This window comes from Arvicanthis niloticus, chromosome 7 (genome assembly GCF_011762505.2).
Source record: "Arvicanthis niloticus isolate mArvNil1 chromosome 7, mArvNil1.pat.X, whole genome shotgun sequence".
Taxonomy (NCBI): Eukaryota; Metazoa; Chordata; class Mammalia; order Rodentia; family Muridae; genus Arvicanthis; species Arvicanthis niloticus.
The window spans coordinates 3,866,062-3,879,303 of record NC_047664.1 but is presented as its reverse complement, the minus strand read 5'-3'; the positions used below and the strand labels follow the sequence as shown (position 1 = coordinate 3,879,303).

The 13,242-nt window shown below is 46.8% G+C and overlaps 1 protein-coding gene across 1 annotated transcript in view; it reads right to left on the bottom strand.

Moving 5' to 3' along the window:
- Positions 1-13,242, bottom strand: part of Tgfbr3 (transforming growth factor beta receptor 3) — a 179,234-nt gene that overhangs the window by 101,093 nt on the left and 64,899 nt on the right. The window contains exon 3 of the mRNA XM_034508479.2: positions 5,515-5,699. Coding sequence (XP_034364370.1) covers positions 5,515-5,699 — 185 coding nt within the window. The remainder of the gene's footprint in view (positions 1-5,514; positions 5,700-13,242) is intronic.

Here is a 13,242-nt window from a genome sequence, read left to right as displayed (position 1 = left end):
ATGAATCTCAAGTGCAGAGACACATTAAAACCTACATGAATCTCATGTGTTTTATGCTAAGTGGAGGAAGCTAGCCACAAAAATCACCTGTTACGTGATTCCATTTATGTGAATGCCCAGAACAGAAGTAAGGAATTGGATCCGTGGTTGGCTGAGCAGGGAGAACACAAAAATTGGGTAAGGGTGAGTTTTCTTTGAGGAATAGTGAAAATGTGAAATTAGATTATAGGGTCGGCTTTGGTGACTGAATACTTGGCAAAAGCAACTTAAAGAAGAGGCTTTATCGCTGCTCACAGTTTGAGGGAGCTGTCCTTAATGGTGGGGCAGATGTGGCATCAGGGCTCTGCAGAAAACCACTCGGAATCCACAACCAGGGAGAAAGGGAACGAATATACCCAGCTCCCATCCTCCTTTACATTCAGTCCAGGACTTCAGCCCCTGGGATGGATGGTGCCACTCACGTTTCCATGACTTGCCACTCACATAACCTAGTCTATGTCATCCTCACAGACGTGCCCAGAGACCCCTGTTGTTGGTGATGCCAGATCCCGTCAAATCAACAATCACAATCAACAGATCCAACTGCTTGTTTGTATATTCTATGACTCTACCAAAGCTTGACTTGTTAATTTTAGACAGGTGAAGCTTATGCATATAGACGGTCTCTTTATACAGTTATTCAAAAGCAAATAAAATAATAAGCAGGATGTGACCGTGTATACCACAGCACACACAGCAAAAATCTGTCCTGTGTGGCTTCTGATCCTCCTGTGACAAACCCTCATCCCCTGCCAGACAACATCTGCTAACATCCAAGTCTTCCACAAGATACCCTGTCCTTCACACTCTTCCTCTCATCTCCAGCTAGAATGACCGACCACTCTCTCCTTGTGATTCTTCAAAGTTCTGTTACTGTCTTAAGGTTGCGTTATTTGTCGTGTTGGGTTAAATGTATTCTTTAACGGAGAGCAGGTGCTGCAGACAGAGCTGATGAGGAGCCGGCGGTGTTTACCCACTGCGCTCTTAGTAAACAACCCAAGCAATGGGTCCGTGAATGAGTAAACGCATGAGCGGTGACAACATTATTTATGGAAGGTTGGATTTATAAAGCCGTTCCCCAGCTGGATGGTAAGAACGAGGGCCAGAAGCTGAAGATGACCGACCCAGGAGACTAGGAAGGTTACAAGGTAAGAAGAGAGGCACTGCAGAGGAAATGGAGATAAAACTTAACGGCTGACCAAATTCAGGGTTTGAAGGGATGGGTAGATCTACGATAGTTTAGACTTTAGACGGTGATACTGATGGTGCCAGGAAGCTGGCCTGGGAAACCAGTCTTGGGTAGGGAGAACTGACTTAGGAAGGCTCTTCATTTCAGCTGGAGAGATGGCTCAGGGGTTAAAAGCACTGACTGCTCTTCCAGAGGTCCGGAGTTCATTTCCCAGCAACCTCATGGTGGCTCACGACCATCTGTAATGGGATCCTATGCCTTCTTCTGGTGTGTCTGAAGACAGAGATACTTTTTAAAAAGTAATGCTTTTTGATAATTGACAGGCATACATGCCAGACCAAAGTGCATAGAGTATCTCTCAATCAAGGGGCGCCATCATCTCCACTTCCACGGATGGAAGTCTGGCTTAGAGAAGCGAGCTGCTCATCCAGAACCTACACTGGGGGAAGTGCTGGATCAGAGACTAATTCACTGACTGCCACCAGGCCTCGCCTCACTGCTCCCCAGGGACCCAGGAGTTCGAGGTCAGACTAGGAAGTGAAGTCCTAGGGAGACTCCACAGGTGCTTTTACTTGAGAGGATCTCGGCTTCAGAGTCAGAGGTGGAGATGACAATGCAAGTCTTAAGGGGAGACAAGCCCAACAGCTGCTCCATCCAGACCCCTAAGAGGGAAAGAAGAGACACATGTCTCACTGAGACGGCAGAAAACAGACAGGGAGAAGCCAGACCACCAGCTCAATGCAACATTTGGAGACCAAGATGGCAGGAACAGGAATGGTGTCAAAGGCAGCAGAAGTAGATGAGACGGAACGGAGGCTCTGATGTAGTGGAAAGAGCTTTCCAGGAGGATCAGAGACCAGGCCGTGTTCACTTCCTGTCCGAGGTGAGTGAGTTGGTGCTTCACCCTCTGTCTGGCCCCTCCCCAGTCCCAGGAGTCCATGAGTTGGTCAGACAGCACCATACATGACACACAGAGGCGAGGACAGAAGAGCAGAATCAGGCAATGGGGGTGGGGTGTGGAAGGATGTCCTGACGTTCACTTAGTCAGGAGTTCAGAAAGGAGAGGGGAGCAGGGGGCATGAGGAATGAAACACAGCCTAGAGGCAAAAGAGCCAAGTCCATGTGAGTCCTCTTCAAAGTGGGGAGCAAAAAGGTAAAATAAGTGTGTCTGACTTATACAGACATATTTCAAAATCACAGTCAAGGGGAGGGTGGAAGGTAGTATGATAAACACTGCTATGGAATGTGAGTCTTCAAATAAAAAATGTTAGTAGTAAATTTCCCTTTATTATCAAACAAAATGTCAAGATGGCAGATAAGGTGGATAACTGGACACTGGGCATGCACACACTGGGCATGCACACACTGGGCACACATGCTGGGCACACACACACTGGGTATCTGCACACACTGGGCACACACACTGGGTATCTGTACACACTGGATACACACACTAGGTAATGCACACACTGGGCACACATGCTGGGCACACACACACTGGGTATCCACACACACTGGGCACACAAACTGGGTGTCTGTACACACTGGGTACACACACTTGGTACTGCACACACTGGGCACACATGCTGGGTGTCTGTACACACTGGGTTCACACACTAAGTACTGCATACACTGGGCATGCACACACTGGGTGTCTGTATACACTGGGTACACATACTAGGTACTGCACACACTGGGTACACATGCTGGGTATCTGCACACAGTGGGGTATCTGTACATACTAGGCGCACATACTGAGTACACACATACTGGGTATCTACACACACTGGGCTTGCACACACTGGCATTTGTATCCTCTGGGCACACACTCTGGGCATCTGCCCAATTGGCATAGCTAGGGAGTAAGACTGATTGATAGATCTGTTCTGTGCATTATTCTATATGGCTTTTATATGCTCTTAGAAATGCTAAGAGGGAAAACGAATCACATTTTCAAATATGGCATGCACTCATGTAGAAACATGTCCTTAACAAGAGTCCAGGACATTTTAAGAGTCAAAAGAGCAACAACAGCAGAGACCAAGGCTGTGACCCTAACCTCCAGGAAGATCAAACACCACACTGGTTGGGAAATGTCATTGCTGGACAGATGAAAAGGGGTCAAAGATAGTCCCGTCTCCATCCTGAGAAGGCTGGGGCAGTAAGAACAGCATGTTTGCTTGGGGTTTCTTCCAGTCTACCAGCTTCCAGACAGTGTGGAGCATAACCCTCATACTGAAGTAGCAGAGTCCCTGTGGCTGGAACCTCCTGCTGGGGCAGGGCCTAAGCTTTGTTAGGCAATTTCACATCATGTGGACAGTCCTTTGGTAATGACAGGGTTTAAACTATGTAACCAGCCCCAATCCAGGTATGAATGCTGTAACTTTTCCTCTCAGTCTGTGTCCTGATTTGTTTGCCAAGACTGGTGTTGACTAGCACCTCTGATTTTGGCATTCAGAACTCCAAGAGAGTTCTTAGCTGACAGTTAGCTGTAGTTTCGGGTTACACATCTTGCCCCAACTTGTTAGAAACCACCCTTGACTACAGCAGGCGGCAGTTTCAGCTTCAGCTGCACAGATCTCAGTGAAGATAGCCTGCTTAGCTGTGCCCCCACCCTGCTCCTCTACCTAGGCCGGGCCATCACACTACTCAGCAGCCACCATTAAAACTGCACTGGGTGTCTTCAGGAGAAAGGATGGCACTTCTTTAGTGATGTGAATGTCTTATTAGGTTAGGTTCTCTGGTCCCACATGTCAGAGCCTTTGAAGCCTTTGAAGGTAAGGAAATCATCCTGGGGAGAGAGAAACTGGGGAGATTTAATAACCCTGCTGTAGGCTAGTGATACAATGATGCGTGTTGAAGCAACTCCTCCCTCACGGGAGTGACTCCCATGATGACCCTCTCCTATCAAACAGCAGACAGTGCCTATGTACGGCAGAGTCCACAGCGGTACCACAGGACCTAACAGCAATTAACATGATTTAAGAATTTTTGGTTGTTGGTGTTCCCGCAACAGCTCGGACTTTCCTTTCCCCCTCAGTCCCTCCGAGAGAACCATATATAAAATGAGTGACTGCAGGGCTGAGGAATTGCTGGAGTCAGCAGTGCCTCACAGGGGGCTGTATTTCCTCCCCTCCTCCTTTCCCTCCCAACACAAACTCTCCCACGTACGTGGAGAATTAAAGACACATTACTGGGATAAGGAAATCTGACCTGAGGAATGTGTTGCAGCCACAATGGCAGGCCACCAAGAGGATTGACAATAATTTCCAATGGAGCTGAAAGGGTTCAGTGCCCTGACTCTGAAACAAGCCAACACTGCACACTTCATCAGATTAAAGTCAGTTCTGTTTTTCCTGGTGGAGACTCTAGGCCTGAGCTCCCCACTGTGTACCCCAAAAGGCAAGGAGATGCTTGTGGCACATACACAGGTAGCTGTGGGAGTTCACTTTTCTGACCAAGAGAAATTTGAAAGATAAGTTCATTTTTTTCAGTCATTTTTCCCAACTCCATCACCGCTGGGGGGGGGGGGGGGGGCTGTGGATGCTTTTTCCTTAGAGAGATAATCCTTCCCTGACAACATTGCTGACACAGGCTAAAAAATAAAACAAAAAAATGAAAAAAAAGCCAAAGAACCAAACCAAAAACAAAACAAAACAAAACAAAAACAAAACAAAACAAAAAACAAACAAACAAACAAAAAAAACAGAAAGAAGACAACTCTGTGTTATTTTGTGGGAAAAAAAATCCATCTTCTTAAAGTTACAAGGAAACCACTAATGCACAATTTAAGCCACTGGTGAGTCGCAGGGAGGAACGGGTCGTAGACCTCTGAAACTCACGTGCTCACATCTGCATGTAACCTGCCAACTGGGCATGATGGAGGGACCTGGAGCATCGGTGTACTGTTTTTCAGCGATGGAGCCCAGTGCAAACTGAATCATGAGCTTGGTCCAGTCCCTTCTCCGCCAAGACCACCATCTTGGAGAAGATACCATAACTAAATAAGGAACTACCCTCAGGGGACTGACCTTTGTTCTAGAGTTTTCCCTGATTTATCCTTCAGGAGCAATGCGTTCTTGAGACACAGCAAGGCAAGAGGAAAGAAGGGAGATTTGTACAGATGAAAAAGACAATTTAAAATCTTAGAAAAAAAAAAGGGTTCACAAGCTGGACAGGAAGAGGCGCTTTTTATACGAGGCTGATAACATGAGTTCTGACTCCCAGAATCCAACGTGGAAGGAAGTATCCACTCACAGAAGTTTACTCTGATGTCTCAGACTCACCTCTCTCTGTCGCTGGCCTGGTACTTGGTCTGTACCGCGGAGGTTTAGGACGTGAACTTCCCTTGGCAGGCCGATGGTGCCTCTGCTGGCACAGCCAGACAGAACAGTGAAGCTCTCCATCAAGGCCTGGACTGGATGAGAGGCATTGATCGGTGACAGTTCACACCGGGTGTTGGGCTCTGGACCTGTGAACACAATCACAGACATGAGCTGTTCAGCAAGAATGGAGACACTTTAGACCCTGAATTCACTGCTAACCCATCTGAAAAGCCTTGACAACTACGTTGTTTCTAGAACTCCAGAAAGATAAAAAAGCTGGTGTCATCATCTGAAATCCCAATCCCAACCTTTTACATTGTTTTGGTGGGTTTTTTTTTTGTTTTTTTGGTTTTTTTTGTTTTTATTTGTTTGGGTTGGTTTTTTTTTTTTTTTTTTTTTTTTTTTTTCATAATTTTGATGTGTGCTTGATTTCTAAATTCTCTCTTTAGGCTCTCGGGTCACCCCGATGTATCACTCAGGGGAAAGAAACCTCCCATTGGACATCTGTGTTTTTATTTCTTCTCTTGGGAGAAAACCTGAGATAGCTGGAATAAATTATTTAAATTCCAAATAATACCATACACAAATAATATTAAGTATCTATAATTGTACATATACTCCCCGAATAGTCTAAGATCCTTTTTAAGAGTTTAATAAAACAATTAAGCACTATACAAAAAAATTGTATAAGAAGAGGAATTTGGAGCCAGACCTGCATGGCAAAGTTTAGGGCAGAGGTCAAGAAAATCCTCCCCAAAGAGGCAAAATGTGAGCAGAGCTACAAACAGAAAATGTAGAACTCTGGTCAGGTTTGGCTCCTGCTTCTCTTTTCTGGTTCCTCTAACCAACCAAGCTTTCAAGTCTAAACCCATCCATCCTTCTCCACCTCAGTTTCCAGCTGCCCCCAAACCATTAAGAAGGCTCCGCCCCTCGAGCTCTCTGAGGCATCCTACAGCAGGGTGGCCCTTCTAAGCAGGAGAATACAACTCTACACTTGCTCCATAGGCAAATGCCTGCCCTCCCTACCCACAATTATGCTGTGACCGCTGAGAGATGCTAAGTGAAGCCTGAGCCCCTGAACAAGGCACACAACCAGGCCTTGCCTGATCTAGCCTCCTACCCCTCCAGCCTCCGTCCTGTTCCAAGCAGCAACAAGTTGCTTAAAGATGGCTGGATGCAGCATGAAGATTCTCAACCTCGAGTCTTTACTACTGCTTGTCTTGGTCACCCAAACTCTTCAACTCTAACCCCACACCCACAATAAATGTCCCCCCCCCCAGCTGAGGGAGGGTCTCCTCTGTCCCCAACCTCCTCATCCCACATAATTTATTTACCAGTCACCTCTGCTTCATTTACCACAGGACTACAGGTGTATACACCTGTTACAGCCAGTCAAGGGTAAGCTCCCTGACAGCTACACCTTCATATTTCTCATACTCACCGATAGGCTCTCAGAACTCCATATGGTACCTGGCCTAAAGCTAGTTCATATTCATATGTTCATTCATCCCTCCCCGCCACATGTGTGTTTCCTTGCTTCCCTCCCTCCCCCTCCTGTCTCTCTGTCTCTCTGTCTCTCTGTCTCTCTGTCTCTCTGTTTCTCTCTCTCTCTCTCTCTCTCTCTCTCTCTCTCTCTCTCTCTCTCTCTGTGTGTGTGTGTGTGTGTGTGTGTGTGTGTGTGTGTGTGTTTCCCTTCTTCTCCCTTTCCTTCTCCCTTCCCTGCAGGGATTGGTCACAAGGAACTAGTGAACAATGGGTAGCTACAGTGGTATAAGCAATGAGTCCACTCCTCCTCAGCCTCATGCTATACTGATAAACAGATATCTGGAAAGAGGAAATGAGATACCCTGAAGCTGTCACCCCGAAACATGGCATCTCGGTATGGTAGCTGAACCTTTAACTTTATAAAGGAATTCAAACAGCAGCAGAAACTAGAGGAGACTTCCCTCTGGTGCCTTCAGGTCTGTTTAAAGTCTGGACCCCAAGGAAGCAAATAATCACCTCTACTAGGTTCTCCTAAAAACATCTTCAAACCTTCAGACTTCCCATATCTGGAATCACTCTCCCTAGCAAAGTGGAGCAGATATGTCTGGACTTTTGGCTTACTGTTGAGTTTTCCTCTTTTGCAATGAATTCCTACTCTATTCGATTTCTCCTATTTAATCTGTGTTTGTCAGTGTATCCTAAAGACTCTTCAGAAGGCAGAGGGGAGGGGCCCTAGAACTCTTCACCCTCACACATCCTTGTGAGAGCTGCTATGTGCTCTCCTCATTCCAATGAGTCTCCAGGAATGTGAGCACAGGGCACCACTAAGCTGCAGGCTTTTCTAAGGGAACCCAGATCAAAGTCCTCCTGCATTCCGGCGAGTGCCTCCTGGCTTCTAAATAACAAACACACTTTGTAGAATTACAGCCCAGTCTCAAATGGCCATCTGTAGTTCTGGCTTAGTCATCTCTGTACCCCAATGCTATGTCACAACAGGTACCTCACCTGCTGGGCCAAGTCCATCTCAGGACTCACAGAAATGATCCAGGTTGATCACAGAAATCTGGTCTGAAATGAAGTATGTGCCTTCTCAGATAATCCCTACCACTCTGGTGCTGGAGGGTATCCAGCTGCTTTCTGAGAAAGCAGAAGGCCATGAAGGGAGGGGCTGACAACAATGGCAGAGGGTGAACTTGCGAGTGGGCCTCAGAGAAAGACTGTCCCCCTGATTCTGGGGACACAAACGATACAGAATAGCTACTGTGCTTGGAAACACCAAGTCGGTTTCAGAACCTCCTGTCATGGTTTACAATGATCACAAATTAAACACAATAAAAATTCAGTCTGTCACTTGACCCAACTGCATCACCCAAGAGGCCTGCAACCTGCTCAACGTGCCTCTTCTCTCTGAGGTCATCAGCACTCCTCAGGTGCTTCCAGAAGAGCAGCCTGCTCTTGTCTTACGTTCGGGGTACAGCTCCAGCCCAAAGTCAAATGGAAGACACACACACTACCAACCAAGCGGCAGGACAGCTGCCCTGTCTAAGGTCCCTCTGCAGTCTAATGTCTAAACATACTCAGTGCTTCGTTCTGGATCTAAAGGTTCTCTTGAGGCCCGGGTGTGGCAGTGTGGCAGTCTCCTGGACTGCTATGGAGTGAGCAGTGACAGCATTTTCTGGAGATAGAGCATGATGTAAGGAGGTTAGGTCACCTGTGGTGAAGTGGGCAATAGACTTCCAGACCCTTACCTCTCTTTCTGCCTCCAGGGCTACCCTGAGGTGAGTAGTTCCCTCTACCACATGCTCCCACCAGGACACACTATGTCCCTACAGACCAGAAAAGATAGAAGCAAGCACCCAGGACCTGAAAGCCCTGATACAATGAGTCAGAAACAAACCTTTCTTCCCCTTAGTTATCCCAGGAATTTTGTTACAACAGAAAGCTGACATGATACAGATTATTCCTGTCACACCAGCATTTTTGTGGTTGCTCATTATATGTTTTATTTTCCCCACAAGTTTGGAAAAAATTAGCCCCCAAGCATACACTAAAAACAAACAAAAAACAAATAATGATGTGTATCTGAGAAATTACCCATCCTCACCACAAAGTCCAGGAAGATGAGGAGACAGCTCGGATGATAAAGTGCCTGCTCTTGAGGGTATGAAGCCCTGAGTCCTGATCCCCCAAACCCACATAAACCCCAGCATGGTAGCAAGCAGCCCTGGCTATAGGGAGGCAAGACCAGCAGATCCGCAGAGCTCACCAATCCGGCTAATCAATGAGGTCCAGGCTCAGTGAGAGATCCTGTCTCAAAAAATAAGATGGAGAATGGAGACTCCCAATATCAAGCTCTAGGCTCCACAAGCACACATATCACACACGCATGCAACCACACACACACACACACATTCACACACGCGTGCAACCGCCTACACACACACACACACATTCACACACGCGTGCAACCGCCTACACACACACACACACACACACACACACATTCACACACGCGTGCAACTGCCTACACACACACACACACTAAATAAATAAATAAATAAATAAATTTAACAAATTTTAAATATTATATAAAATGATATCGTCAACAGTTCAATATACTGTCGGGCTGATACAGTAAATATAATAACAAGATCATTCCTATTCGCGCAGCTCCCAAGTCTGCTGGGTCCTGTACACCATGAGGAGGTGGCACCCTCCACATCTTAAACAAAAGAAAGATAACTCCACATACTTATGTGACGATTCTCAGATCACCTGAGGCCTCTGGCCTTCCCCCTTGGTAGACAACAGTCTGAGGAGCAAGACTGACCTGTATCCACATGGTCTGTGGCAACCAACCAGCCAAACAAACAAACAAAAAGCCATCATAGCCTATGTGGTGAAGCACCCTGAGGTTTGTAACTTACTCTGAAATGTATCCAAAATGAAGCCATCTGGATGGACAGACACACATCTGATAAAGCAACTACTGCAGAATGTTAACTGGGGAACTTGGATGTGTAGCGAATGCAGTTTCAACATCTTCCTATGTTGAAACGGTTCTTTTTTTAAAATGTCAAGAGAGAGGGTACGCCTATAAAAAATTTATATGTAAGGTCAGGGCAACCTCCAGAAACCACAGACTGTGGGTGAGAGAGCAAAAGCCCTATCCTCTGACCCAGAGACTTTCCTCCAGGAATTCACTAAAGAGAAATGTCTGGGTAAGTGTGAGAGTACAGCATGTACCAGGGGCCGAAACCAAAACCCAGAGAGGGGATTAAAAATAAATAAATAAAGATTTCAAAAACCATAAATGTGGTGGTGTCCTTTTTACAAAGGACTTTCTGAACTCTCATTCTACAGGTGAAGCCCCAAATCACCCAAGGCTCACAAAGCCCACCCAGACCTGGCCGGGCCTCGTCACACGACGTGCTTACTGTGTTCTAGCCTTCTAGCGGAGGCACAGGATCGCACCAAATGAAGGCTGCATGTCCTAGCCCCATTTGCAGCTACACAAAGGCCGTGTGACCAAGTTCTGAGCTGTAACTAATGGCAGCTTGCATAGATTCTTCCAAGGGGTGTGGTTACAGGAGGAAGGGGGCGTGTCCTTTGCTTTAAACTCGGCCTGTCCTATGGAATGCAGATGGAATACACAGTTAGAGCTCCCCTTCGACCTGCCCGCACACTGCTGGACCTTGCTACATTCATCTAAGTCTCCATCTTGTGACTCACTCTACGGGCCCCACCACGTGTGTCTGAGGAGGCACAGTGATGGTTTCTTTTCTAGCCACACTAACTGGAGTGCAACACCCTCAGCCATCAGGGCAGAGATACCAGGAAATGCGCTCCGAAACCTGCCTCACTGGCTCGCTCTTCAATGCTCTGTGAGCTGGGGAGCTTCTTCACAAACTAGAGGTTTCTCTTGTGCCCTCGGCTGGAAACCTATAGTCTTCCACCTCCTATGCAATCTTGTAATCCAGAGACCAATGAATAGGGGCAAAGCCTCCTTCACCACCTTGAGAGGCAACCTGAACACAGATTGCTTTGTCTGCATTCATCAACATATGTACTGTTGCTTTGTTGGTGGTGGGTGGTTTTTGTGTTTGCATTTTGTTTTGGGTTCTGTGGGTTTGTTTTTGTTTTAGAAAAAAGGCTGGGACTTGCCTGGGTAGGCTGATTGCCTAGCACAGAAGACATTCTGGGTTCATCTCAAACACTGCATAGATTAGGCTTGGGAGCTCATGCCTGAACCCCTGTACTCGGAGTTAGGAAACAGAGGCAGGAGAAATCCGAGGTCATCCTTGGCTGCATGGCAAGTCCTAGGCCAGCTTTGGCTACAACATAAGTCTGCCTCCAGTAGGTAAGTTAACAAGCATGAAAACAGGCCACTTCCATCACCGAACATTTCATAGCTACAGTCATGTTACAGATGCTTTGTCTGGATCCTCATAGAAACTTCTATAAGTGAGTAGAATAAATCTTATTTATTCCACTGTAACTAAATTGTTGCAAGATGCCAAGCTCTTGGCAATTGTGAACTCAGAGACCCACCTCTGGGGCCATTCCACACTTGAGCTTTCCAAACTGGTCATTCCTGTTGATTCTGGCCATCTGCTACATGTCCTGCCCTGGGTGATCCCTCCTGCCCCTCCCTGCCTAATATCTAAATTTCCTGTGGTCTCCAGGTATAATCTGAGTTGATCCTTCTCTGTTGGCTCTTTAGAAACCCCAGCCTCCTCAAATCTTACTGGACATTATGTCCTATTGGAATAGATCACTCTCCTGCCCCGAGGTCAGCTTAGCTTCATGCATCGTCTTCTACAGGACAAACACAGAGTGCCTTCCACAGCCATATCGACAAAGCCATCACCAAACCAGCCTCCCTCACAGAGCAGCACCCCCCAAAGCAACACTATGAGGCACGCAGTGCCCAGGGTGTCCACCCTGTGTAGCAGGCCCCACAACGAGCTCTCCTAGGGAGAGCATGTACCAGCTCTGGCCACACATCCTGTGTGTATTGTTTCTGATCCTTGTAAATCAACTGAGATGATGCAGCTAAAATTCTGATTTGATAGTGAGGAAAACTGGGTCACAGAAGGGTCCTTTACTGACCAAAAGTCACACTCCACCAGCCAATAGCAAGGGACTGAGAAAACCAATCCCCAGACTCTCCCATAACAGCCTAACACCTGCTTCTGCGTTGCACCTCACAGGTCTTCGTGGAGGACTCTTGCAGACACAAGCATGCCTTCACATCTGATGAAATCAGTAAGGACTGAACTGCCAAATGCCAACTTAAAAGACTCCATGCCCTCGTGAGGAAGGGCCACTGGTTCCCATCTCATTAACCAAATCTCTGCTTGGTCTATTCAATTCATGATTGAGATTATCTGGACATGTGGGAAACTATGCATAACATCACTATCTAAATTACCAGGTCTACTTACAGAGAAAAATGCAAATAAACTGCACCCAGCATTCCCATCTGGGTTACAGAAACCCCACGTCCATGCTGTCTGTGGCCAGCACCCCGCCTTGACAGAATGCAGATGAAACCTTCGGGAACAGATTTGTATTTGACACACATGCTACATTTAATCTACCTGCCCCCAAAAGAAACCACTGCTGTCACACTTCACATAATAGCAAGTCAAATATGGAGGGAAAGGTATTGTTTGGAGGCACAGGAAGGTGTTTTCACATCTACTCAATGTGAGCTGCAAACATCTTCCATCCTAACGAACAGAAACCTGACACAAACATCTGGTACCGATTCCACACAGTTCCCAGTGTTCTGATTCCCCATATCGCCCAGGGTACTAATGAGAAACGTGTGTTCAGCTGTAATAAAAGTGGTAAAGATACAGTGGGAATTAAGAAGTAACATTATAGCCTGGGACCAGGACACTGCAGTGGGGTTGGTTTTTATTGCAACGACACCATTGGCTAATAAGGATCTGTGTTACTGTGCCACAGGGAATTCTGCAATGCTGTCAACTGTGAAGAGGGACAAACTCCCACAGACTGTGGGGCTTGGGCACTGTAGGATCTGTTCTATCCCTGAGCAGAAAACCCTGCCATACACCAGGGGATGCTGGAATCAGCAAAAAAAGGGGGGCCTGGGATGTTTTTCTCAGCCAACAGCACAGCCTGGCTCTTATTGAGCTCTGGGAGAAGGAATGTCACAAATACCAGGATATGATG